This window comes from Vicugna pacos, chromosome 16 (genome assembly GCF_048564905.1).
Source record: "Vicugna pacos chromosome 16, VicPac4, whole genome shotgun sequence".
Lineage (NCBI taxonomy): Eukaryota > Metazoa > Chordata > Mammalia > Artiodactyla > Camelidae > Vicugna > Vicugna pacos.
Window position 1 is genome coordinate 33,239,188 of NC_133002.1, and position 25,608 is coordinate 33,264,795.

Here is a 25,608-nt window from a genome sequence, read left to right on the forward strand (position 1 = left end):
GTGTATCCCTGAATTACTTATTGTAGATATAGATAATTTTACTACTTTTGTCTTTTAACCTTCCTATATCTGATCCTTCAGCAAGTTATATTTTTGTAATAGTAACATCAAAGATCACTGATCACAGATCACTATAACAAATATAATAATGAAAAAGTTCAAAATATTATGAGAACTACCAAAATGTGACAGAGACACAAAGTAAGCAAATGTTTGGAAAATAGTGCTGATAGACTTCCTCAAGGCAGGGTTGTCACAAACCTTCAATTTGTAAAAAAGGTAAAATCTGTGAAGCACAGTAAAATGAAGTATATCTATGCATATAACCTTCACATTTAAGTATTTACCCCATCGTGAATTAATTTTTGTGTACAGTGTGAGGTAGAGCTCAAGATGTAATAGTTTTTGATATATAATTATCTAATTAATTAAGCAACATTTATTGAAAGGCTATCCTTTTCTCATTGACTTACTTTGGAACTTTTGTCAAAAACCAACTGACCACATATTTAGGTCTATTTCTAGATTCTACATTCTTTTCCGTTAATCTATTTGCCAACCATTTGCCAGTATCATGCTGTCTTGATTACAGTAGCACTACAGTAACTTGAACAAATTTACATTCCTGCCAGAAATAAATGAGAGGTACACAGTACAATGTATTTGTTACCAAACTTTTTTTCTAGTCTGACAGATGGAAAAATGAAATGATATCTCAGTGTAGTTTAAATTTACATTTCCTTTTTCATTAGTGACATTGAACACTCTAAGACACTTTTAAAAGTGCCTCTTCTATTTTCCTTTTGGTCACTATCTATAGTATAATTGCAAATCTTCTTTCCCAATTTGTCATCTGTCTTCTGATTTTATACTTTATGTTTTTATCCATGCACAAGTTATTTATGTAGTCAAATTTGTAAATTTTTTATGGTTTCTTAATTTTGAGTCATTAGAAAGGCCTTCTGACTGCAAACTTATAAAAGAATTTTCCTATGTTTTGTTTTAACACACTTACAATATTATTTTTTCATATTTGAATCTTTGATCAGTTTGTAATTGTCCTACTACAAGGCATTAGGTATGATTCCAATATTCCTTGTCCAGCTCCCAACTCTGAGTGATACAGAAATGTCCCCAACTGTATATGACAGTCTGTCTTTTCCTCATTGATTTAAAAAGTCACATTTACCACCTACTAAATTCCAATTTCTTTGGGAATCTATTTCTAGACTTCTTATTCTAACCTATCAGTCAGTCTGACTATTCATGCATCAATACTACACTATTTTAATTATTGAAGCTTTAAAATATATTTTAAAATCGGGAAGTATTGATCTCTCCATAGCTTTTCTTTTTCAGAGTTTTCCTGGCCATTATAATTTGTTTAATTTTTCTCATAAAACTTTAGAATTATCTTGTCTAGTTGAAAAAAAGGCACATAATGATACTGTCTCAATAAACTTATTGAGACCTAAGTTAAATTAATGTAGATATAATTCACTTTTTCATAATGATGAATACAGTATTTCAGTCCAAGAACGTAATATATCTTTCCATTTATTCTAGTTTTCTGTTCTTCACTATATTTTAACATTGTATTCATGTAGATCTTGTACCTTTCTAGCTAAATTGATTCCTGCATATCTTATATTTGCTAGTGCTATTAGAAATCGTGTTTTTCCTCCCACTCTGTGGCATGCAGGATAAGGGGCCTCCAAAGATGTTCATGCCCTCATCCCAGACCTTTGACTATTTTAGGCTACATGACAAAGGGGAAGTAAGGTTGCTAATCAGCTGACCTTAAACAAAATAGAAAGATCATCCTAGATGATATAAGTGGGCCCAAAATAATCATAAGGGTTCTTGCTTAAATGTGGAAGAAGGGAGCAGAAGAGTCAATGTCAGGGTGATGCAATGGGAGAAAGATCTGACTGTACATTGCTGGCTTTGAAGATGGAAGAGGGCCACAAGCCAAAGAATGTGGACAGGCTCTAAAGCTGGAAAAGTCAAGGAAATGATTCTCTCCTAGGGCCTCCAGGAAGGATCAGGAACAAACAGCTTTCTTAAGAAAATGCTGAGTTAAGTAGTCCTGAGAAAGAACACACTTATCTTTCAACAGATCATGTTTAAACAGCAAACATAAACCAACACCATAACAAAATTTTAGCTATTATAATACGACATGCAAACACTGAGCACTAATAATGTCACAGAATGGAAGTTTTGGAAAACCAAAAGGTAACCAGCCTCTTCTCCAAGGAATTTGTTAGCAATCAAACCCTACCTGAGACTCTAAAACAGGAATCCAGCAATTACCTTTAAAAAGAGTCTTATTAAAACCAGCATTTTAATCCATACTCCCTATGGTCAAATAATGAAAATGGGGAAATCAGCTGGACAAACCAAAACAATACTGATTTGTAAGTTCACCAATAATTATTGGATATTAATAGTTTCCCTTTTTTAGAGAAGAAAGGAAAAGAAGGATGGACTCATTCCTGGTCAAGCTCAATACCAGGTGGAGAGGTCAACAAAGACTTAATAAACTTAATACACTCACACCTGCTTAATGATGGATGCTGTTAGAACTGTGACAACAGTTCCTTTTGAAGACATAATGTGAAGCTCTGAATCCAACGACAAATAGTAGTTGTGATGGGTAATGACTTAGTAACAGCCTAAATGCACATTTTTATGAGACAAGTAACTCTTCTCAGGCAAGTAAAAAGCAGACTAATGAGATGTTCCTATGGGATTTGATATAAACATTAGAAAGGAAAACATCTTGCCTGCTGCAACACCACCTGGAACGAAGGCTATATAAGCACTTCAAAGAGGAAAAAGCCAAGAGGTCTGGCATTTAGACTCAGTGGTGGTTACTTGAGCTTTGGATCCCAGAGACCACAGACTTTGAAACAAACCAAAGCTGGGTACACGCTATGAATACCAAGGGCTGCGCAACAACTATGTCTTCAGCACCGTGCCAAAGCTGTTCTGGGATTACAAATTTAAGGACCATCTTTTCTAACACCAGCTGCCAGCATGCTGGTCTTGAAGCCAACAGCTGTCAGCCAACTGGCCATGTTCTGAGAACTCCCCAGTCCCAGGACTGCCAACCCATACCTTGCTTTTGTCTCACACCCCTCTGCCTAATAAGCAACTTCAACACCTGTCCCTCTCTGGATGATTGTGGCTGGTGTGGTGAGGGCATCAACAGCTATGAGAAAGAGACCATGCAAATCTTGAACGACCGCCTTGCTAACTACCTGGAAAAGGTACGAACGCTGGAACGAGAGAATGCCACACTGGAGTGTAAAATCCAGAAAGAGTGTGACAAAGAGGTCCCAGTCACATGCCCTGACTACCTGTCCTACTATGCTACCATCGAGGAGCTCCAGCAGAAGGTAAGATTCTTGGGGACCTATATCATCAGGTTGCAAATTGACATTCTCCAGGCAATGGTCATTTGTTAAACCTTAACATGTTTAGTTTCTTTTCTGCTGAAAAATATTTTGTAGAATAAGAAAATCTCTGGAATGAAATTGTTACCTTGAGGCAATGTTTACAGTTTTATCATTTTTCATTTTCCAGAGATATACTCTGCCCTTATAACCAGATTAACTCAGGACCAAGTTGTACTAATAACCCACTGCTGCCATTTCTTTCACAAAAGTGAGAAAACTGGGACCTGAGAAAATGAATTTTGTTTTCATAAGTTCCTAAACAGATTAACTTTTATCCATTCTTTTCAACCATTACCACTCTTCCCCCCTTTTATGCTCATCTCATCATCTCCAAATTGTTTAAATAGTTTTTTCCCCACATCAAACCTGTTTCCTATTCAGAGCGATATGCTGCTGCTACACAGGCTGGATTTATTCTATTATATTTTTTCCACAAATATTTACTGAGCACCAACAACGATGCACCAGGTGTTATTCTAGGCTCTGGGAATGTCCTGGTGAACTAAAAAGTCTCGCCCTCACAGCATTTACATTCTAGTGGACGGTGGAAGCTAATGCAAATTTAGGATGAATTTTGTATTTTAAGAGTAAAACATCGACAAGAGTTTTTACTGTAGTCATTCTTGCCAATCTTTTAAGACTTTCCAAAGTTTCCCAAGCATCCTAAGCATAGCTACGAAAAGCCTGTTAACTGATACACACACAAGCGCCTCGGAGGCTTTTAAAGGAGGCGATCTTGGTGTTTGTCTCATTTGTGTGTACAACTTCTTAATTCTAGATCTTGTGTACCAAGGCTGAGAATTCCAGACTGGTCTCACAAATTGGCAACACCAAACTGGCTGCTGATGACTTGAGAGCCAAGTAAGCCCACCCAACTCTGTCGTTCATGACAGAGTTCACCCTGCGCCTGATGCTGCTCACTCCCCCTAAGATCATCTCCAAGATTGTCTGCTAACCCTCCTGCCCAACCCAGAGAAGACGTTCAAATTCCATATAAATGATTAAGACTCATAACCACTGGCATGTATACAGCACCTGTAGTTTCTAACATACAAATGCATCTGATTACCTGCACAACAGTCAGTAAAACAGGCAGAGCTGCTGTGTTAGTATCCCCATTTAAGGCGAGAACACTGAGGTTTAATGGGGTTCAGCTACTTACCCAAAGGCATACTACCATACAAGACAGAGCCAGAACTTGGACCCACGCTTGCTAAGTTTTAACTCCTTGCTCTTTCCACTTCCACTGCACTGCCCCTAGGGGGCAGGGGAAGGAGGATAAACGCCTTCATCTCAGCGGCAAGGCAGCATCATTCTGGCAAATTTAGGAATCATAATGAAGTAGTGATATTTTTCAAATGGCTTCACCTCTAAAGAGAAAAAAAAACCTGCACTAGAAATACAGGAAATGAGAAGCCCAGAGGAAAGTGCTGGAGAGTTCTGCTTGGCGTGACTGACATCATCTACATCTTAATGTCTTTCCGTGTCTCATTTTTAAAGGTGTGAAGCTGAGGTGTCCCTACGTCAGCTAGTGGAGGCAGATGCCAACAGCCTACAGCAGATCCTGGATGCACTGACCCTGGGCAAGGCGGACCTGGAGACTCAAGTCCAGTCTCTGAAGGAGGAGCTCCTTTGCCTCAAAAACAACCATGAAGAGGTTAGAGAAAGCCCAAGAGGGACATTACAAGCTAAGCCTCAAAAAATAGCAACCGTGATTATACCCACCGCTAGTACCACTGGTTCAATGTGTTTCAAATCCATGGCCTAGAACACAATATTGGAAGGCCCCACTGTCCTCCTCAGCTTTTCCAGGAGAAGGAAGCAACCCAATTTCCCTGAGCTCACAGGTTTCCCATCATTTTGTTGGCATCCCTGCACAGACTTCTGCCGCTATTGGTCTAAGTCAGTACTGGCATAAATGCATGTTGGCATCAAGAGATCATGGTCTTTCATTATGAATTCCACCTGTATGCCACTTCACCCACTACCCCTGGAAATGATCTAAATTCTTTAATATACTGGTCTTGCTAGTCCATTCCTTTTCACAATGCACATATTTGAACACACAGTCATATCTGAAATGGCCTTAAGCCATTTTATAGCATCTTAATAGCACCTATAAATCATGTATTCCTTTATCATGGGCTGTATTTCAGATGCAATTAAGCTAAATTATCACTGTTAGATTAAAACAAGAACACAAGGTGGGGACATCTGTTCACCAAGGGACTTCACACTATTTTTCTTTTCATAGGAAATCAATTCCTTACAGAGCCAGCTTGGGGACAGGCTCAACATCGAAGTGACCACCACCCCCTCTGTTGACCTAAACCGGGTCCTACAAGAAATGAGATGTCAGTATGAATCCATCATGGAGACAAACCGCAAAGATGTGGAAGAGTGGTTCAACACGCAGGTGGGGAGGGTAGACAAGTCAAAAACAAAAAGTTGACATTGCATTTCCAGGGGCCTTGAATCATAGTCAAGTTCTCCATGATCTCCATGGTCCTTGTGTTTCAGATGGAGGCACTGAACCAGCAGGTGGTGACCAGAACCCAACAGCAGCAGTGCTCCCAGAAGGAGATCATTGAACTGAGACGCACCATGAACGCTCTAGAGATTGAACTGCAGGCCCAGCACAGAGTGGTACCCAACACACTGACCACACCTAGCACAGCAGTGATGGCAGTAGCCCCTGACACATATGTGCTACAATGTTTCCCAAAGTGTGCCCCTCTGTTTGTTAAAGTGTCTATGGTCAAAAAAAGGACTTTGTGGTCAAATAAGCCTGAGAAATGCTGGATTAAACAAAGGTTAAACAGGGTACCTTCCTACAGGCCTTCAGAAAGCTGATGTTCACCGTGAATCTCCAAGAAGGGGACACATGGTAGTCAGCACTTAAGACTCATATGGCTGTGGACTCCTCCTTTTAAGAGCATCCACGGCAGTGATAATGCATGGAGTACACTTTGGGAGACACTTTGGGAGACACTATGAGACATATACAAAACATTTCTACAAACTACCAAATTGATAAAACAATCCTATGAGGGAGATGGCATAACTACTAAGTCAATTTTACAGATGAGGCTCAGAGAGCTAAGGTGATTTTCCCAAGTCAGATCCCAAGATAAGTTTCATCTCACCCATTTTATAGATGGAGACATGGAGCTCCTGAGGCATTAAGTAACTTGTCAAAAGTCACAAAAGAAGTTAAGAGTCTGAGCCAGAAGGCAGGTTACAAAGCTGGGACCACTTCTGCCTCATTCTGCTGCCTCCCTAAGGCAGGCAACTATTTAAATGCTCTGATACAAAGGTTAATAGGAAGACCTTGCCCCAAAGCTCGCTTTGCCACCAGCTAGTCACATGACCATAGGCAACGCATTTAACCTCTTGAATCCCAGTTTTCTCATCTATAAAAATTGGAATAATCATGCAAGTTACAGGTTACTGAAACCTAAAATTCCAACCATTGGCTTATAGAATGATAGATCAGGAAAGAACTTTAAACATCAAAGTTTCAACTCTCATAGGTTACCTATAAAGGAATCGATCCAGTGAGAGAATTGTTTATGGCTAAATGCTACTCACTTCCTTTTTAAGGTACAAATACTCGTAGAATGAGGTGCCGTGGTACTGTGTTTTTAATGACTAGATGTGAAATAAGTTGGAATGTTTCTTTCTGTCATAGGTAGGACAGTGTGATAGGAGATGATCGGGTGACTGAGAAAGAGGAACAGAAGTAAATATTTAAAGAGATGCCCAAAAAAGAGGATAAAGAAAGCAAGCTTTAGCATAGTTGGTAATTTTATTTTTGGATTTATTTGGTTAGGAAGCAATAAGAGGGTTTGGAGATTCATTAGTACCTGTCACAAAGAAACCATTGTTTCATATGATACAGATCACAAGTGATCTGGGCTTAAAGGAGTCATTGTTATAAATCCCCCTTTCCTCCTCCATGGCAGAGAGACTCCCAGGAACGTGCCCTGGCAGAGACGGAGGCCCGCTACTCAGCCTTGTTGGCCCAGATCCAGTGTCTGATCGATTACCTAGAGGCTCAGCTGGCAGAGATCCGGGGTGCCCTGGAAAGACAAAACCAAGAATATGAGATTCTGCTGGACGTCAGGTCCCGGCTGGAGTGTGAGATTAGAACATACCGCAGTCTTCTGGAGAGCTCGGATGGCAAGTACGTAAAATAAAAGCAGCTTCTATGAGACAGAGGCTCAAGCACGCACATGTATGTACTGACAACAGGGGACAAGTGCTGGTGCTTCTTGCCAGTGAGGGGGAGCTGCGGCTGGAAGAGGCTGGAAGGGCCTCGCAAGCCGTGTCGTTTGGACACCTACAATCATAACCTAGACCAAACTGGACGGGTTAGCTGATCCGAGATGTTTTTAATAACCAGTGCTCCAGATTAACCCCTTATAGGTTGGCTAGCTTCTTAGAGTTTTAAAAATTACTAGGAAAAGAATGGTTTCCCCAAAGATGAACATTCCTGGTGATTTACAGATTTCCCCCCACTGACATGAACTTCTGACTTCCATGAGACTGAACGAGAAAACCCTGCTGTCTTTGGAGGACGTTCTGCTCAGGCTTAAACCCTTAACCTTTTCCAGCCACTTGTCCTTAGAGGCCAACAATGTGTACATATGTGTTTCAGCATTTTTTTTTATGGAAGTTGTATTTTTTGAAATAATAAGTTACCAATCCATAAGGAATAGAGCAGAAGCTCTTTGAAGCAACTCAGACCAAACTAACACTTCAAATGCAGACCTAGTTACAATTGCTAACTAGGTCTGCTCCCCACTAATTGTTTCCCTCCCCAAAACACTTAGTGAACTCTGTTCGCACACTGTTAACCTGTGCGATCGCCCAGAGGAGCTACAATATTCCAAAGTGCCTTGAATCATCAAAGAAAGATGCTGTTTTCTAAAAAGAGTTCTTACTATTAACTCCTAACTCCAATTCTCTAAGGATTATTCATTTTTAGGTGCACGGAGGCACTTCAAGGGCTTCTGATGAAGTGCTGAGGACTCTTCCCTAGATGGGAATCAGGCCACCAGAAGTATTATGACTAATTATCTGATGAAGAACAACACCTGTTTAGCTTCCCTCCTCAGATAGTTAAGCTCTTGAACTTGTCCCTTATCACTGTTGAGTCCCCCTTAATCCATTCTGCAGATGAAAAACTAAAGCTTGGGAGGGTTAACTGACTTCTGTGAGGTCACCAGCTGGCAAATGACAGAGCTGGGCTCCATCCCAGCCTCTGACCCCCGGCGTGTTCGTCCAATGCTATGGCATTGGCTATAATGGCAGCTTACATAACCTAGTCCTTCTAAACCTCGGATGCAGCTTTCCCATGGATCAGGTCTGATTTTTTTCCTTCCACTAAGGTACAAGATGAATGAACAAGCATTAGGAAGCACTTGTTTTGAGTGACACATGTTGAAAAACGAACCACTGCCATTTTTCTCCATAGTCATTGTTGCCTTCCCTCAATCACAGGTAAAATTCTGCAGTTTTTTTCCCCCTAGGCTTCCCTGTCACCCATGTGCCACCAAATGTGAGCCTTCCACTTGCACATCCAGTAAGGCCAGAGCCACGGAATGCACAGCCCCAGTTCGCACATCATCCTCAGCCCCCCATGGGATACAGGGGTCCTGTGGTGACTGCAGAATGCTGCCCCGAATTCTGGTGAAAATCTGCACCATCACCGAGGAGATCAAGGATGGGAAAGTCATTTCTTCTTACGAGCATGTGCAGCCTTGCTTCATCACCAGAACTGCCAAACTCTGACATCCCAAGGTGATAAAAAAAAAAAGGACCCTCATTCATGAAAGAAAGGCCAGTACTTGCTCCGGCCAGAAAGGTTTAAGAACTCCCCAGGCCCTTAAGGTACTTAGTTTCTTGCTACTACATGGGGTCCCCATCGCTAGATAGACTATCTTTTATTCTGCTTCTGTCCTGAGTCGCTGCTGCCAACGTGATAATAAATGACACTTTAATGGAAGCGCATTTCCCATGTATCAGAGGGTCAGCAGTGATGTGTAAGTGCACAAGAAGGTGACCTACATTACCTGATTCCACAGGTGATGGGCAGGTTTCTCTTGTGTTTATTCAGGCCTTGTTGACTTACGTTCCTCATTAGAGCCAGTCAGACAAGTTCGAGAATTTTTTTTGGCCATGACACATGAAGGGGAAAAGCTACAACCGTCCCTTCTAAACTCCTTCTTTGGCTCTAGAAAAAAGCCCATGTGGGAACAGCATGAACAGAGAAAATGCTCTTTAATACTTAATTTCTTTGAACAGTCATGAGTCTGAATCCTGCTGAATTCTGTTGTCTCAATTACTGTTGATCCACACGTATACACTTCTCTTTCCCCAAGATATTTTTAAAAAGACGTCCACATTCTCCAACACTTTGTGAACCATCAGGCTTTCCAGATACTTACATCAAGAATCAGGAATCGTTGTGGGGAGTGAGTCTAGAGCATTTTGAAGAAATAGCCTGGACCCTTTCGTTAAATGCTTGCTATTTCTCTTTCTGTTCTTTAGGGAAGGGGATTTGATTCTGATTCTTTGACAAGGGACATGTAGCTGGAACTCTCAAGACATAACCCTGCTCCTCTATCTCCCCGTGACAGGTGGCCAGGAAAAAAATACCTTAGGTGCCTGCGTCAATCTGCCCATCAGAGAGAAATGAACTTGATAGCCACAAACTTTGCAGAAAAGTAACCATGAGTAATTGCTGTTTGCAAGCACAAGGCAGTCCCAGCGTGAGAAAGCCCCATTTAGGTACCTATCCCTCCAAAAACTGCTTGGCATTTCCAGAGGTTTTAGTAAGTAAGCCCAAGCCAAACACAGAACGTGAAGGTAAAAGTCCTGCAGCCCTAAATTTGCCACTTCTGGGCAAAACACTTAGCCATCATCAAATTTAATTTCCCTGTTGTTAAACAAGGCTCATGCCTACTTCACAGGGTTGTTATGAAGATCAAATGAAATTGTTTAGGTAATGCTGTTTTGTACACTGAAAAGTACTACACAGGTGTTATTCTTCTATAAGCCCTAGACCTAATTATGTTATTATTATCTCACGTTAAAATTCTTTCTCCATGAATTGAGTTCTCTAGTCATGATTTTCGAGTATTAATCGTGTTTGGCTTGGGGGATCAACAGAACAGAACACAATCTCCTGTGATCAAGCCCACAATTTTACTCAATAAAGCATTTTTGAAGTCTTAGTGTATGTATCAGATAGCAGTTGATGGCTGATCCCACATCAAAGACGAAAGCACTGTTTAGCTCACAGTACAGCCATCCACTTCCTCCAGGCAAGTAGCAACTTATACTAAGCAAATGGAATGCAGAACTCCCAGACCGACCTCTTTTCTATCAATAATCTCTTTTTCCTCTGAGTGCTCAGATTACCCCGGTCAGCACTTACTCGCATACTATCTCAGACCGAAGGATGGAAATGTGGGAAGCGTATGGGGTTTGGACTCAGAAACCCCAGGACAGAGTCTCAGCCCAGCTTGTGTGTATGTCCTTGAATAAAAGGGACATAACAACTTGGGCCCTGATGGGATAAGGATGGTGCAAGGGTTTTATAAGCTGTAAAGTGCTGCGCAGAAAGGAGCTTTTATTTCCTAAACTGAAAGCCAAGCATACGCCATTTCCTTCCAAACCTTCTTCCTCTGTGTGTGGTTCAAGGATGGCCCCCGGTGAACCCCATACAAACCATCAACACTACCTGGGAAACCAAATGGTAGTCAGAGCTGCTCAGTATGCTGTGAGGTTTGATTTCAACAAGATTCAGGGTTTAGGAACCTTGCTGGACTCAGGCAAACCTTAGGCTGCTGAAGTAATGCCATTGTCAGTTTATCCCAGAAACAGGACATCCTCCTCCTGCTCAGAGCAAAGTATCTCACATGCGTTTTACAATCAAAATAAATGGCTATAAACTGCATAGTAAAGAGGAGGTCTGACCACTCCAAGGCTAACAGGGAAGGTAAGACGATCTGCTGGACCTTGTATATGAATGGTTAAGCCTTTTAAAGGCAATAAGGAGTCTGGATTTTTACTGTGAAGCTAAATCAGTATCCTACATAGCCACAGGAGGTAGTTAAAGGGTTGTTTTTGTTTTTTGGTTTTTTTTTCTTTTTTAAACATAGTTTACCATAGGCCAGTCACTGCAGTAGAAAGGGGACTGACTGATGGAGAGGGAAACAGATTCAATACAAGTTTAATTTTAGCACAGCTCAGAAGATAACCAGGAATCAGGAAACAGCATGTTCTCTGGAGCCTGAGTTCAAATTCCATCTCTGCATTCTCACTGTGAGACTTCAAGCTGTTAATTGAACCTTGCTGGGCCTCACTCTCCCCATCTGTGAAATGGGGATATTTAGAACTACCTACCACCAGGATCATTCTGAGAATTACATAAACAAATGTGTGTAAAGCACTTAGAGGAGTATTTGGAAAACAGCATGTATTCAATAAATGTTAGTTATTATTATCAATATTGTCATTACTAACAAAAATTTCTACTTAGAAGAAGCAGCCTTCAAATTTTCCCCCAGGATTTGGGTTAGTGGAAACCCCTTATATTATTTTCTACCAGGATTCTTCTAGTTGACCCAGAAACCACCTACACCCAAATCCCCTGGGGAGCTTGTAAAATTCAGATTCTGGGGCCTAACCACAGACCTCCTGCATTGGCATCTCCAGGTGTGGGACCCGAAAATTCAAACTTTAACAAAATTCTCAGCTGAAGCACGTGGGCTGAACTAAAAACCACTGCTTTCTAACTAACAAGTGTCTTTTGGTTTAAAGATCTGAATGACTTGATGCCTTTTTGAAGCTTTCTTTTAGGTTCTGACACTAACTTGGCAGAAGACCACACTTGCAGATAGTTCTTCCTCCACATCTCTATCCACCTGTTCATAAGGTGGAGTTAATCAATAATAAATATGTTAAAAGTGTTACTAATTTAATCCTCACACCCCCATGAAGTAGCTACTATGACTATCCCCATTTAGAAGATAAAGAAACCAATATTCCGAGGAATCTCCACACTGTTTTCCACAGTGGCTGCACCAACCTGCATTCCCACCAGCAGTGAAGGAGGGTTCCCCTTTCTCCACAGGCTCTCCAGCATTTGTCGTTTGTGGACTTTTGAATGACGGCCATTCTGACTGGTGCGAGGTGATACCTCATTGTACTTTTGATTTGCATTTCTCTGATAATTAGTGATATTGAGCATTTTTTCATGTGCCTATTGATCATTTGTATTTCTTCCTTGGAGAATTGCTTGTTTAGGTCTTCTGGCCATTTTTCGATGGGGTTGTTTGCTTCTCGTTAAGTTGTATGAGCTGCTTACGTATTCTGGAGATCAAGCCTTTGTCGGTTTCATCTGCAAAAATTTTCTCCCATTCCATAGGTTGTCATAAGAACTGTAAATGGAAAGTAATCTTTCAAAATTGTATAAAAAATAAAAATAAATTTAAAAAATAAACATTTTTTTAAAAATCAAAAACCAAAACAGATAAAGAGACCAACAGGTAGAGAAGTTAAGTGGCTCACTCAATGCCACACAATAATAAGATCAAATTTTAAGCACTTGGATTTCCTCAAGAAAGTCAAAATAGCACCTGATACATTATATAATCAGTCTCCAAGAATGGAAGCAATTCACAGTAGCCACAGATTATTTTCAATCAATCAGAGCACCTTTCTCCAGCTTGCTTGTCACTGCTTCTAGTGAGAAACCACACAGGGAATCTTCATGCTATTAGTACTGATCATTCTCTTTGTCCAGAAATTCATAGATTAAGTAAGTTTATTTTAAATTTTATTTGACTGTGGTAAGAACACTTAACATGCGATCTACCCTCTTTACAGATTTTTGAGTGAACAATACAGTTTTGTATCCACAGGCACAATGCTGTACAGCAGGTCCCTAGGACATATTTATCCTGAATAACTGAAATTTTATACTTGTTCCCTTTTCCCTTCTTCCAAGCCCCTGGCAACCACTATTCTATTTTCTTCCATAACTCTGATTATTTAAGATGTTTCATGTAAATGGAATCATGCAGTATTTGTCCTGTGATTGGCTTATTTTACTCAGTGTAATGTTTCAACCATGTTGTTGCATATTGAAGGATTTCATTCTTTTTTAATGTTGAATAATATTCCATTGTGCGTGTGTGTGTGTCTGTGTGTGTGTGTGTTTCTTTTTTATCCATTCATCCATCAATGAACAGAGGTGGTTGTTTCTCTTGGCCATTGAGAACAGTGCCACAATGAACATGAGAGTGTGAATATCTCTTTGAAAATCAGAAAGGTATTATGGTAGCATCTAATAGCCTTTTTCATATCAGAGATAGAAAAACTGCAACTCAGAGAGAAAGGTGACTGGTCCATCACTGCCCAGTCAGTGAGAGAATCCAGTGCTCTTTCTTCTACTTCTCACTCCTCATCACATCTATAGTAGACAGCAGTGGAGTTGGGTCAGATGGAAACAACCCTGGACCACAAGTCAGCAACCTTCAGGTCTAGTTCTTAGGAGCATCATTTGACTTCTCTGTGCTTGGACTCTGGGTACTCACCAGGGATCTTTTTGATCTAACATCTTTAGTTTCCCTTACAGTCCCTGATATTACTCACCTTATTGTATCTAGTCTTCTGCATCTGTAAATAGGAAATGACACCCAAAATGACATTCTCTAACTTCTCTCTGGTGTCTTTTAAAAGTAATTAGATGCCATCAATAAGACCTTTAAGTTCTTTATAAGCTAATAACTGTACATTGTTATTAATTCCTGTAATTTCCATTTATCAAACAGCAGGGAAAAGTATCTTACTCGTTGACCTAGGAGGTTTACCCTAATTCTGTTCTGTTCATTTTGATTTAATATTAAAAGTTTTGACAATAAAAAAAATCATTTTAATAGCAAATGCCCTTTCCAAATGAGGGGGAGGGAGAAAGAAATTTAAGATTCAGGAGAAAAGGGAAGTGTCCGGATGAGAAGGGAGGAGGGCCATCCTTGCTAGGAAGACTTTGTAGGTCGAAGTAACCAGCATCCATAAGACAGTGCCGTGGGTTAGGATCAGTGCAAGCAAGCCTGAGAGCATTGTTTCGACACTGTAATCAAATGTCTTTTATAGGAAATGAATCCTTTGGCTATTTGTCTGGCTAGAAATACCTGGCCAGTGTGTTCATGCATGATTCACAAGCTTCATGGGAACAACCCACGCACTCAGTTCAAATGGGAACCACCCTATTTGGCAACATTGAAAAGGTCTATTTAATTGAATTATCATTTCAGGTTGAGCATCACATTTGGAGGGTTTTCTCAGGTGATGCTTTTAAGACACAGGCCATCAGTTACATGCACATAAGAAAACATTTAATTTGCCAGTGTTTCTAAATATCCTAATTAAGGTGGTGTCACAAGAAGCAAAGTTTCTGAACATGTTTTCTTGGTCCTCCCACTCTTTCCCTCTTCTCCTCCTCTTCCTCTTCCTCTTCCTCCCCCTCCTTCATCTTCTCCTCCTTCCTCACCACCACCACTCCCTCTCTGTCTAGAACAATGTAACAATCAGGTTGTGCATACTACTGGTACCAGGAGAAAACATCTGAGGCTAAAGGTTCTCTTCTTATTTCCTAGAAACAGACCAAGTTTGGGGCCCCTTTGTCTGTATCTTTCTCTAAAGAACCACATACACACACACACACACACACACAAAATTAAGAAGGCCTTTCTTCTAAACCAGGGGCAAAAATCTCAGATATTACAGCTCCTTATGGTGGCCCAGGGGGCCTAGCAGGTGCTTGAGAGTCACCCTGGGGAGGACTGTATGTACCTACTTGATATGTGTGGCCCTTGGAGAAGCAACTTAACTGTATTGACCCAGAAGACCTAGAGAGAGGTTCCTCTCGGGGCTCAATCTATCCAAATCCATGTAGTCAAGTTATGGGCTCAGCAGAGAAAGCAGCAGGGAGGCTCTTGCAAAGCTCTCAGAGTTGACATAGTACACCCAACACATAATCAAAATGGTTCGATATGTGCCGAAGCCACAATGCCCCCCACATGGCCAGTAAGTAGAAAGAATAATGCTTCTTGTAGTCAATTAAAGATCTATTGAATATTATGCCTCAGACACTGTGCTAAGTGCTTTACTCGAATTATCTCACTCAGTCCTCAAAACAGGCCTGTAACAGTATTAGTCCCATTTTACTAATAAGTGAACCAAGGTCTACAGAAGTGAACTCGCTCAGCATAGTACAGTTAGTGAACAGTCAAGTTAAAATTTGAACAAATTCAAGTCTTCTATACTCCAAATGCCTGATACCATCAAGTTTGACAATACAGTATCTCTAGTCCAAGCAAAGGCACAAATAGTTAGAGAAATAATGTGCCTGTCATGGAGTTCTGAGGAAGGCGAGCCCTAAAAGCAACTTGATGGTGCTTACATCCAGCCTAATCTTGGTAAGAACAGCGCTGAACCCAATCACATTAGCACATGGAAAGTCAGAGCAGTTCCCGAGGCTTCATTATTGACGCCACATCTCTCTTCTGGGTCCGTTTTGCTGAACAACCTCCACATCACAATTTCGTCGATACTCAGATACAGCAAAGAAGGTGCTGCAGAGTGGATCATTTCTCAGTGGTAAATGAATAAATTTGCATTCCAGCTCATTCATCTGCCACTTTGTTTAGGTTACTGTCAGTCAGCTCCTGAGAATCCCTTCGCTTCTCATAGTTATGGTGCCTCTGAACCTACCAGCCTGAGAACAGAAGTGGACCACTGTGACTGCTCAGAGCAGTATCAACCTGTAAAGCTCCGCCTCGGAGATCAGACAGCCCAACCGGACAGCCTCTCCATCTCATCTCATCCTAAACGCAGCAACTAGGTTGCTGGGAAATTTACCGTTTGAAGACCGGCACGGAATCGTTCAACCCCGCCAGACATAAAACCAAGAGGTCCTGACTGGAGAAACATCAGGAAAGTATCAATTTCATTTCTAATCCTGTTCATATTCATAGTAACACAGGGTCAATACAATGGCTGCCAGATACTCATGTTTCCAGCAGATGACATGTGGCTTCATCAGCAATCATGGGTGGCTGGCGCTGCGGGGAGCTTTCTGGTTTGGATCCATCCTGAGATTAACAGGAAAAGGGGGTGATAAGAGGGGATATTAGAAGTCCACCTCTTGAATCACTTTTAATAAAGGCTACAAATTTGGGGGGCTAGTAATCAGAAGTGGAATCAAATGTACTAGATTTAGATAGTAAAAGTAGAAGATGCTACATTCGTGAATTCAGGGAAGACACTAGGAGAAACAGACAAAATAAGAAGAAGGAGGAAAATAGGTTTGCTCTTGTGGCCACAGAGTAAGGTAAGCCAGGATGTCATCTGAAGCTCAGCAAGTAGAAGAGAATGTTCAATGGGAGTAGACGGCGGGTGTGATGCCCAGTGTCCCAGTTATGGCACCATCTCTTCATTTTAATGATATAAAGCCTATGCAGTAAACAGCAGTTAGTGACAGAGAAACTCATGGTTCAGGTCTACCTGAGAGAAAGGTCCACGGAGGAGACAAAAAGTGGACGGAGGGTGAGATCAGGAGGAAGATGGGCTCAGGAGTAAATAAAAGACCAATATTCACATCCACCCTAATCATGGTACCCATGTATGCCCTGGATCTTCAAGAAAAGCCTTGGGTTTTTTTCGTAATTTTATACTTTCCAACAGAATCACTTGTGAAATGTTCAAGTGAATGTGATTTAAATTCAAATTTTCTGAGATATATTGCATAAATTAATTTGCAAATCAAAAATATGCCTATAATTTGGATAATGTAGGGTTTATGAAAGAGTCACTGCAACCATCTTTGCTGTTATGATAATAATTTTAAAAACCAGGCTACATATGTGTGTTGAAAATATATGTTTTGTAAGTGACATGGAAAAATATTCTATCCACCTTAATTTAATCTTCAGCCAAAAAATCAACTGCTAGAGTTCCTATTTGTATGTTACAGGTGCACACACACACACACACATATTAATTTTTTTATTGGCAATGCAAAATATTAGCACAAACTTAGTGGCTCAAAACAAGAGAATTTTTCCCCATGACATATTCTTGCCTCCTTTGTTATAGAGTAATTGACTGTAAGTGTGTGGTCTGGAGTCTCACCAGGCTAAAACCAAGATTTCAGCAGGACCGTGTTCCTTCCTAGAGACCCTCAAAGAGAATCCGTTTCCCTGCCTTTTGGAGCTTCCCACATTCCTTGGCTTGTGTCCCCCTTCCATCTTCAAAGTCAGCAGCCTCATCACTCTAAGCCCTGCCTTCACCATATCTCCTCCCTGACACTGACTGACTCTTCCTTCTCCCTCTTCCACTTTAAAAAGACACGTGTGATTACATCAGACCCACCTGAATAATTCAAGAAAACCTCCCAAGCAAGGCCAGCTTACTAGCAACCTTAATTCTGTCTGCATCTTTAATTCCCCTTTGCCATGTAACATACGTATGCACAGGTTCTAGGTATGAGGAGATAGATATCTTGGGGAGGGGGATTATTCTGCCTACCATATCTGCCTACAATTAAAACAAAGGAAAATTGGGGGGGTCATGTATTTTCTTCATAAAACACCAAGATCAAAACTGCAGATAGACATACACAAAGTCATGAGTGTTTAAATCACGTTTCAACATGAAATCAAATTTCCGTGCTGTACTTCAAGCCTCAAGGCACATAACTGATGTAAAGATAGTATATATTTAGACTTATACCTTAACTTATAGTTTGAACACGTAAATATGCTCCATAACCTTCTGGAGTCATCTTTTTATAGCAACAATAACAACAATTAACATTTATTGAGTGCTTCCAATGTACCAGAGTGTTCTGTGTTCTCTACGTGAATTTTCTGTACTGCTCATCTTAAGAAGGAGGAACTTGAGGCATGAATCATTCAAAACTTACCAGGGGCAGACAGCGGGTGTATAGCTCAGAGACAGAGTGAATTTTATTACAATGTCTTCTTTCTCAGGGCAGAAAACTAATTAATGCTGTGCCGCTCCTCTAATATCTTTGTACATTTCTCCAAAGCATTCTTCTACAAAAAGTAATTAATAAACTATCATTGCCTTTTTCTTCTGAACAGGTGAAACAGCCTCCCAGCTGATCCCCACGCACTTACTCTTGCCCTCATTCATTCTCCACAAGGCAGCCAGGGCTACGTTTTTAAAATCCAAATATGATCACTGCATGGCACTTCCCTGATTAACATCTCTCAGTGATTTTCCATGGCTCTCATGCTGAAGATCAAAATACTTAGCAGGGTTGAGAAATCCTGGAGCAATCCCGCACCTGTGTGTACTGCCAGCTCACCTCATCCTACTTTCCCCCTTGTTCTCTGTGCTCCAGTCACTTAGATGAAGTGTTTAATAAATATTTGCTCAATGAATGGATGAATGAATGAAAAAGCAAACATATTAAGCTTTTTTTTTTAAATAGGAAGTAATATTTTGGTGAACCAAACACAATAAATGGTTGAATTTCAGGCACCAACAACTGCTACATGGGGAAGAATTCTGGTGTGTAAGGGCCCTCCCACAGGCGTCTGGACACTGAACCTGCCACAACAGGAACCACACTGGGCTAATGGGTAAAAGCTACTCAGACAAGATTTCAACAAATAATCCCAAAATGTATATGGAAACACAAAAGACCCCAAATAGCCAAAGCAATCTTGAGAAAGAAGAACAAAGCAGGAGGTATCATACTCCTTGACTTCAAACTATGCTACAAAGCTACAGTAATCAAAACAGCATGGCTCTGGCACAAAAATAGACACACTGATCAATGGAACAGGATACAAAGTCCAGAAATAAACCATGCACGTATGGTCAATTAACCTACAACAAAGGAGGCAAGAATATGCCTTGGGGGAAAGTCTCTTCAATAAGTGGTATTGGGATAACTGGACAGCCATACACAAAACAATGAAATGAGACCCTTTTTTTCACACCATATACAAAAATAAACTCCAAATGGATTAAAGGCTTAAATGCAAGACCTAAAATCATAAAATTCTTAGAAGAAAGCCATAGGCAGTACTCTCTTTGACACCAGTCTAAGCAATATTTTTTTGGCTCTGTCTCCTCAAGCAAGAGCGACAAAAGCAAAAACAAATGAGACTACATCAAACTAAAAAGCTTTTTTTGCACAGTGAAGAAAACTATCAACAAAATGAAAAGGCAACTTACTTAACTGAATGGGAGAAGATATTTGCAAATGATATGTCTGATAGGGGCTAATATTCGAAACATATAAAGAACTCATACAACTCAACATCAAAAAACAAACAATCCAGTTAAGTGGGCAGAAGACCTGAACTGACATTTTCCCAAAAAGACACACAAACGACCAACGGATACAGGAAAAGATCCTGAGCATCACTAATCATCAGGGAAATGCAAATCAAAGCCTCAGGGTGAGAGATCACCTCACACCTGTTAGAACGGCAGTTATCAAAAAGACAAGATATAACAAGTGTTGCTGGGAAAGTGGAGAAAAGGGAACCCTCGTGCACTGTTAGTGGGAATGTAAATCGGTGCAGCCACTAAGGAAAACAGTAGAGTTTCTTCAAAAAATTAAAAATAGAACTACTGTATTATCTGTAATTCCACTCCCAGGTATTTATCCAAAGAAAATGAAAACACTAATTTGAAAAGATATAGGCACCCCGCTGTTCACTGGGGCATTATTTACAATAGCCAAGATACAGAAGCAACCTAAATGCCCATCAACAGATGAATAAAGAAAGAAAATGTGCCACATGTACACAATGGAATATGATCCAGCTACAAAAAAAGAATGAAATCCTCCCATTTACCACAACATGGATGGACCCAGAGGGTATTTTGCTCAGTGAAATAAGTCGGACAGGAAGAAAAATATTGTATGTTTTTACTTATATGTGGAATCTAACAAACAAACAAATAAACATAACAAAACATAAGCTCACCGACACAGAGAACAAGCTGGCGGTTGCCAGAGGGGAGAGGAATCAGAGGATGGGCGAAGCGTGTGAAGAGGAGTAAGAGGCACAAATTACTGGTTAGAAAATCAGTCACAGGGATGTAATGTAGAGCACAGGGAACATAGTCAACAATATTATAATAACTTTGTATGGTGCATAATCTACCAAAAAATCATACCACTATGTTGTACACCTGAAACTAATATAATACTGTAAGTCAACTATACTTCAATTTAAAAAAAAGATTTTAGAAAACTGCATGAGATGATGGCTCAACAAACCAGCTCCACAGTTACTCAAAACATCTCCTTAAATGGCAAAAGACAGTCACACCCAGTAGGCACTAAAGCTAGAGTGTGGGTTCAGGGATCATCAGTGACAACAGCCTCTGTGTAAGGGATTTATTTGATTACCTATCATGTTCTCCAAATTAAGATGATAATAAGGAGAAAAAAGAAGAGTGAAATCATTTTGGTCTTGCATTAGCAGCCCCTCCCCCACCAGCGAGGACCTGTTTTCCTTCTGTGGCCTTAACTGAACAAAATCACCCCAGCAGTCCTGGGGGTGTCCCAAAGGTAGTGCAGGAGGACTTCAGGATCTTTCTGAAGCCAGGTTTAAACCAGACTGTCCTGGCACTCCTCTCAAAGAAGTTATCTGGCTAGCACAGCTTTTACCTTCTCTGACAGGTTTGGAAAAGGAAGTTAGAAAAAGGAAGGAGCCAGGCCTCCTTTCTTGAAGGTGATACTGATTAACAGGGTTCAACTCCCAGCATCATATGAAAGGCTGACCCATTCTTCCCAAGCTCCACACAAAGGTATTCAATGACAGATATGTCACTCAAATGATGATGACTTAATTGCTAAAAGGTGAAAAGATCCCAACAAACAGGAAAATGAGGCTTTCTCTGCCGGTAGTAGGTGAATTGCCCTGTCTCCCTGAGAACCAGCAACTCTGAGTTCAAGGTACGGATGCGTAGAGATCGGTAACTGCTCCTAAGCACCCCAGAGCAGACCCTCACATAACAGGTTGTGTCATTTGGCAGAGAACTGAATTTGGAAAAAAACAAAAACAAAACACAAAAAACCAACCCCCGCCTAGACTGAAGGACCTTTGAAGACAGGAACCATGTCTTATTAGTCTCTAGTCACAGAATCAAAGCACCTCTAAAGTAAACTGTCAATAAAATAATTAAGTGAATTAAGTTTGGGAGCTGGAGAAAAAAAGTACTATAAATAATTAAACATGGCTAGCCATTTGTAAATAACAAAGCAGCGAGAATAAGGAGCTGTTCTGAAATGTGACGGATCCTGCTGCCAGTCCTGGCTGCGCTATTAACCGGCCGTGAGCTCTTGCCAGAAGTATTTCCCTTCTTTTGTTTCCTATCTGTACAATGATGGGCAGGAAACAGATGATAAATGTGGTTCATTTCAAAGTCCAATAGTTTGTTCCTATAAAACATGAAAATCCTAAACATTTCATTGGTAACTAGAGGCCAAGAGAAAGAGGGAACCTTTAAAGTTTTACATTGTTGGATCCTAACTTTTTCTATTTATACGTGCTTTTGAAAAGTTAATGGAACCTATAATCTCCCCTCAGAAGAGTAAACATATGAACACGTGTAGAGAAGATTTTGCATATAGTTTTAGAGACTTCACTAACTACCTGAAGTCTATCCGCTGAATTCCAAGTTCAAAATCTTAGCTTAAATTGAAGCAATGTCTTGTTTTTTCCAGTTGGGAAACTCTCCCAATGGATGCAGAAGCTACAAGAGCTTAAGCATCCATGATGAAGCAAGGTTGATATAAGGCATTTTGTTACAGCACAAATAACAGGAAGAATACAACACTCCCTATGAAGTATTCTTGCCAAAAATGCCAAACCTGAAACTAAGAAAGCCATTAGATCCCACTATCACCTTATAAGAAAAACGAGTCAGAAGAACATGTTAAAAGATACCGCGGGGATGCAACCAGCAAAATCCAGAATATGGGAAATTTCATAGGATTTGTCTTTCTTCTCCAGCCATTCTTTCCAACTCTTATTACCTGGGACCTCTTGCTCCTTCTCAACCATGACAGTCCCTTAAGTATCCACTTTGTGAGAGAGCTTGTCTTTTTTAACTAGATCTGCCACAGCCATCTTTCTTTTTCCTCTCATTTCTAGCTCAGTCTATTCCACAAAATCCACTACTATATATTCTTCCCAAGACCAAGGTTGAGAAACATTGATGGAGAGCCTGCCACAGCCCTCTATAAACTGGAAGTATTGAGAAATTAAAAATGAGTCAGCTTTAGCCTGGGCCTTTGAAGCTTCCTTACAATTAAGTGCTGGGACAACTAGACAGTTGCTTGATGTACAGTGTGCGCAGCAAACATGTCTTTCACTTTTTAAATGTTCCAAATTGCTTCCAAATATGCCATTACAGATTAGGACCTGAATAAATACTTACTGACTTAGGTTTCTGTCAATACAGATCTTATTTAATTGAAATTTGCTTTTGCTTTTTTACTCTGCTATCTTCTCTTCTTCAAATTCCCTAACTCTTAAGGTCCCCAGTGCTATTCATTTGGGGTCACTTCTAAGGCCCTAACCACCCCTGCCCTTACCTAATTCTTTCCTGTTTTTAAAAATCAAATTAAGAAGGGCTTTCAACATAGTTGTCTCATTACCTACATTTGAGAAAACTTCATTCTGTAGTCTTAAAATTCTTTTTTGCCTGTGTGTGTGTGTGTGTGTGTGTGTGTGTTTTATTACTTTTCCCAGTTTGTCAGTCAATATATACAGCAACTACTTGGAAGCAACTTTAAGTTGACTTGCCCTCCCCTCCTAGTCTGAAATACCACGCTGACTACCTCTTAACTTAAACCTTCTAGCTGTTGGTCCTTTTTCTCAGGAAAAATCAAAATATGAGAAAATTTTGCTTTTATTTGGCCATAGTTTGATAAACTTAGGCACTTGTGAAATGTCTGCCTGGTGTCCCTACAGAAGCTATGTTTTATTTCTATAAATGTCTAGCCTTTTTATGTAACCTTTCAAATCATAGGATAATGACACAGCAATTTTGCCTGAAGATCTACTACTCACCTGTTCTGAAATGTCATGCATAGTAAAAATTTATTTGAGGATTGTTTTGAACATTCTTCTGTCACTATAAAGAAGAGGGTACCTATGAAATGCTTCAGTGATGAACGGTTGCCTTTAAAAGGCACAAACACACCTGTGCTCCCAGTTAATGACAGCTAACTGTTGACAGGGCTCTCTTCTGATACCTGATACACCCACATGGAACCCCATTCATCCACTCACCACCCAACCTCTCCTGCAAAATACCCACTCCCTCTTCATGACGACATCTCAGGTTATTAGAAGGACGAAACTAATGTGAAAATCACAAATCTTTTAGCTGGAAAGTCATGCAGAGAAGAAAAATTTAGGTGTTGAAATATTTGAACTCCATAGAAATACAAAAAAAAAATTATGAAACCCTATCACAGGTGAAATGCTCAGTGACCAAAAGGATGAATAAATGTTAGACATCTACTGAGAGCACAGTAGAGCCTTTATCCCTTGCGTTCTTTAAACATCGTTTAAAAATTAGCTTAGCAATTTGCAGTTGAAAAGCAGAAAGCTGCATCAAATGACCTGCTGTTGGTCTTCCCTCTTTTGTGATTCCACAAATGGCATTTACAGGTCATTTTACTACCCTTAAAAATTATAAAATTAGAAGAATATGATGGAAGTTTAAAAATCCTATAGAAAACCTGTAACTAAAGTGAATTTATTTTAGTTTCTTATTTGTCAACTAAATTTTTAATTAACCTGATTCTTCTAAAATAGAATAAACCATATGAGTTCATTTTTCTAAAATTACTCTGGCCATTCATACGTTTACCAATATATACAGAGAGTATCTGAAATAATGTTCACTAAATTTTACCAAAGGCCATCTGTGTGCTGAAATTAGTTTTTTTAAATCTTTTTTCTTACACTTTCATATGTTACATGAAGTTTTTTTAATAATAAGCATGTATTAATATATATAAGGACCTACTGTATAACACAGAGAACTACATTCAATTTCTTATAATGAGCCATGACGGAAAAGAAACTGAAAATTCATATATGTATGCATGTATATGTATAACTGAATTGCTTTGCTGTACACCTGAAACTAACATTGTAAATCGACTACACTTCAATAAAAAACAAGAATTTTAAAAAAGCATGTATCATTTTTACAGACAAACAAAAACCCACTATCTCTTCTGAAGCCCAGTGGAATGCCACACATCGGGAGTTACAGGGAAAATCACTGTATGATGGTCCTAGAAGAGATGACTTCTCCCAAGTCCTCTCAAATCTCACCACCAATTCTTCCCTCCCAGGTCCTGCTGCAATGCTAGGAATATTTTGCTCAAGGTTAACATCTATAAATCCAAACTCCCACATACTGATGTAAAATGGCTCATGGGCCAAGTTCATGGGGCTAAGAAGTCACTGCCACTCAGACACACCCGAAATGAGCAGAAAGTGATCAGTTCCACTGCAGATGACTGTGAGAGTTTAGGGAAATGGGGTGCAGCCTGGTCTCTGCACGTCCTACAGATGGATATGAAGCTGGGTCCATGTAAATGCAAACCTGACAGCCGACCTTAACCTTGAGCCAAACAAATGATCAGGAACTAGCCACATCCACAGAACACCACTTGCCACCACACGTCTAAACAAGTCTCTGTGGTTCCCTCATTTGCTCTGTTTTTTTTTTTATCATGTCTCCCTTCTGTCTTCCTTTCATGTTCAGAGATGTAAGTGACCATAGAACACTTTGAAAAGATATTCCCTCTAAGCCTCGACTAAATTTTTCCATCTCGCACACAGAATGAGGAAAGTCTACAAGACATTTGCGAGGTTTTGTTGCCAGGCAGACAAACAGAGATGGTGTGTCTTAGGTGATTTTATTTGTGATTAGGAATGATTTTGCCTTTGTGGCTGGCTGGTTCACCCCTGGGAGAGGCTTTTTCTTACTTTCTGGTTTTACAACTCACACTCCTAAAAGAGGCAGGAGGTGATGGCGTTGGAGG

The 25,608-nt window shown here is 40.2% G+C and overlaps 1 protein-coding gene and 1 long non-coding RNA gene across 36 annotated transcripts in view; one reads left to right on the forward strand and one right to left on the reverse strand.

Annotated features, from left to right (window-relative positions):
* The window catches only part of LOC107034533 (uncharacterized), a 125,521-nt gene that overhangs the window by 5,037 nt on the left and 94,876 nt on the right, over window positions 1–25,608 (reverse strand). For 23 of the 31 annotated variants that reach the window (XR_012059567.1, XR_012059552.1, XR_012059570.1 and 20 more), the window contains 2 exons: window positions 12,565–12,916; window positions 7,254–9,702 (listed from right to left, as the gene is read on the reverse strand). This is a non-coding gene — a long non-coding RNA (uncharacterized lncRNA). Of the gene's footprint in view, window positions 1–6,610; window positions 9,703–12,564; window positions 12,917–13,193; window positions 13,892–18,465; window positions 18,599–20,512; window positions 20,556–22,483; window positions 22,502–22,572; window positions 22,666–25,608 lie in introns of those variants that run through there. The other 8 variants (XR_012059551.1, XR_012059550.1, XR_012059563.1 and 5 more) reach the window with 7 other exon arrangements.
* On the forward strand, window positions 2,753–12,473 carry KRT39 (keratin 39). 5 transcript variants are annotated; one of them, XM_072938676.1, is made up of 8 exons: window positions 2,756–3,404; window positions 4,243–4,325; window positions 4,965–5,121; window positions 5,719–5,880; window positions 5,985–6,110; window positions 7,430–7,650; window positions 8,999–9,269; window positions 12,336–12,473. In XM_072938676.1, the coding sequence occupies exons 1-7, from the start codon at window positions 2,940–2,942 to the stop codon at window positions 9,258–9,260; spliced, it is 1,476 nt and encodes a 491-aa protein (XP_072794777.1). In that variant the 5' UTR covers window positions 2,756–2,939; the 3' UTR covers window positions 9,261–9,269; window positions 12,336–12,473. The 5 variants fall into 5 exon arrangements, with proteins under 5 accessions (XP_072794778.1, XP_072794777.1, XP_072794776.1 ...); XM_072938675.1 differs by having other exon boundaries at window positions 12,325–12,461; XM_072938674.1 differs by lacking the exon at window positions 12,336–12,473 and adding an exon at window positions 10,020–10,157.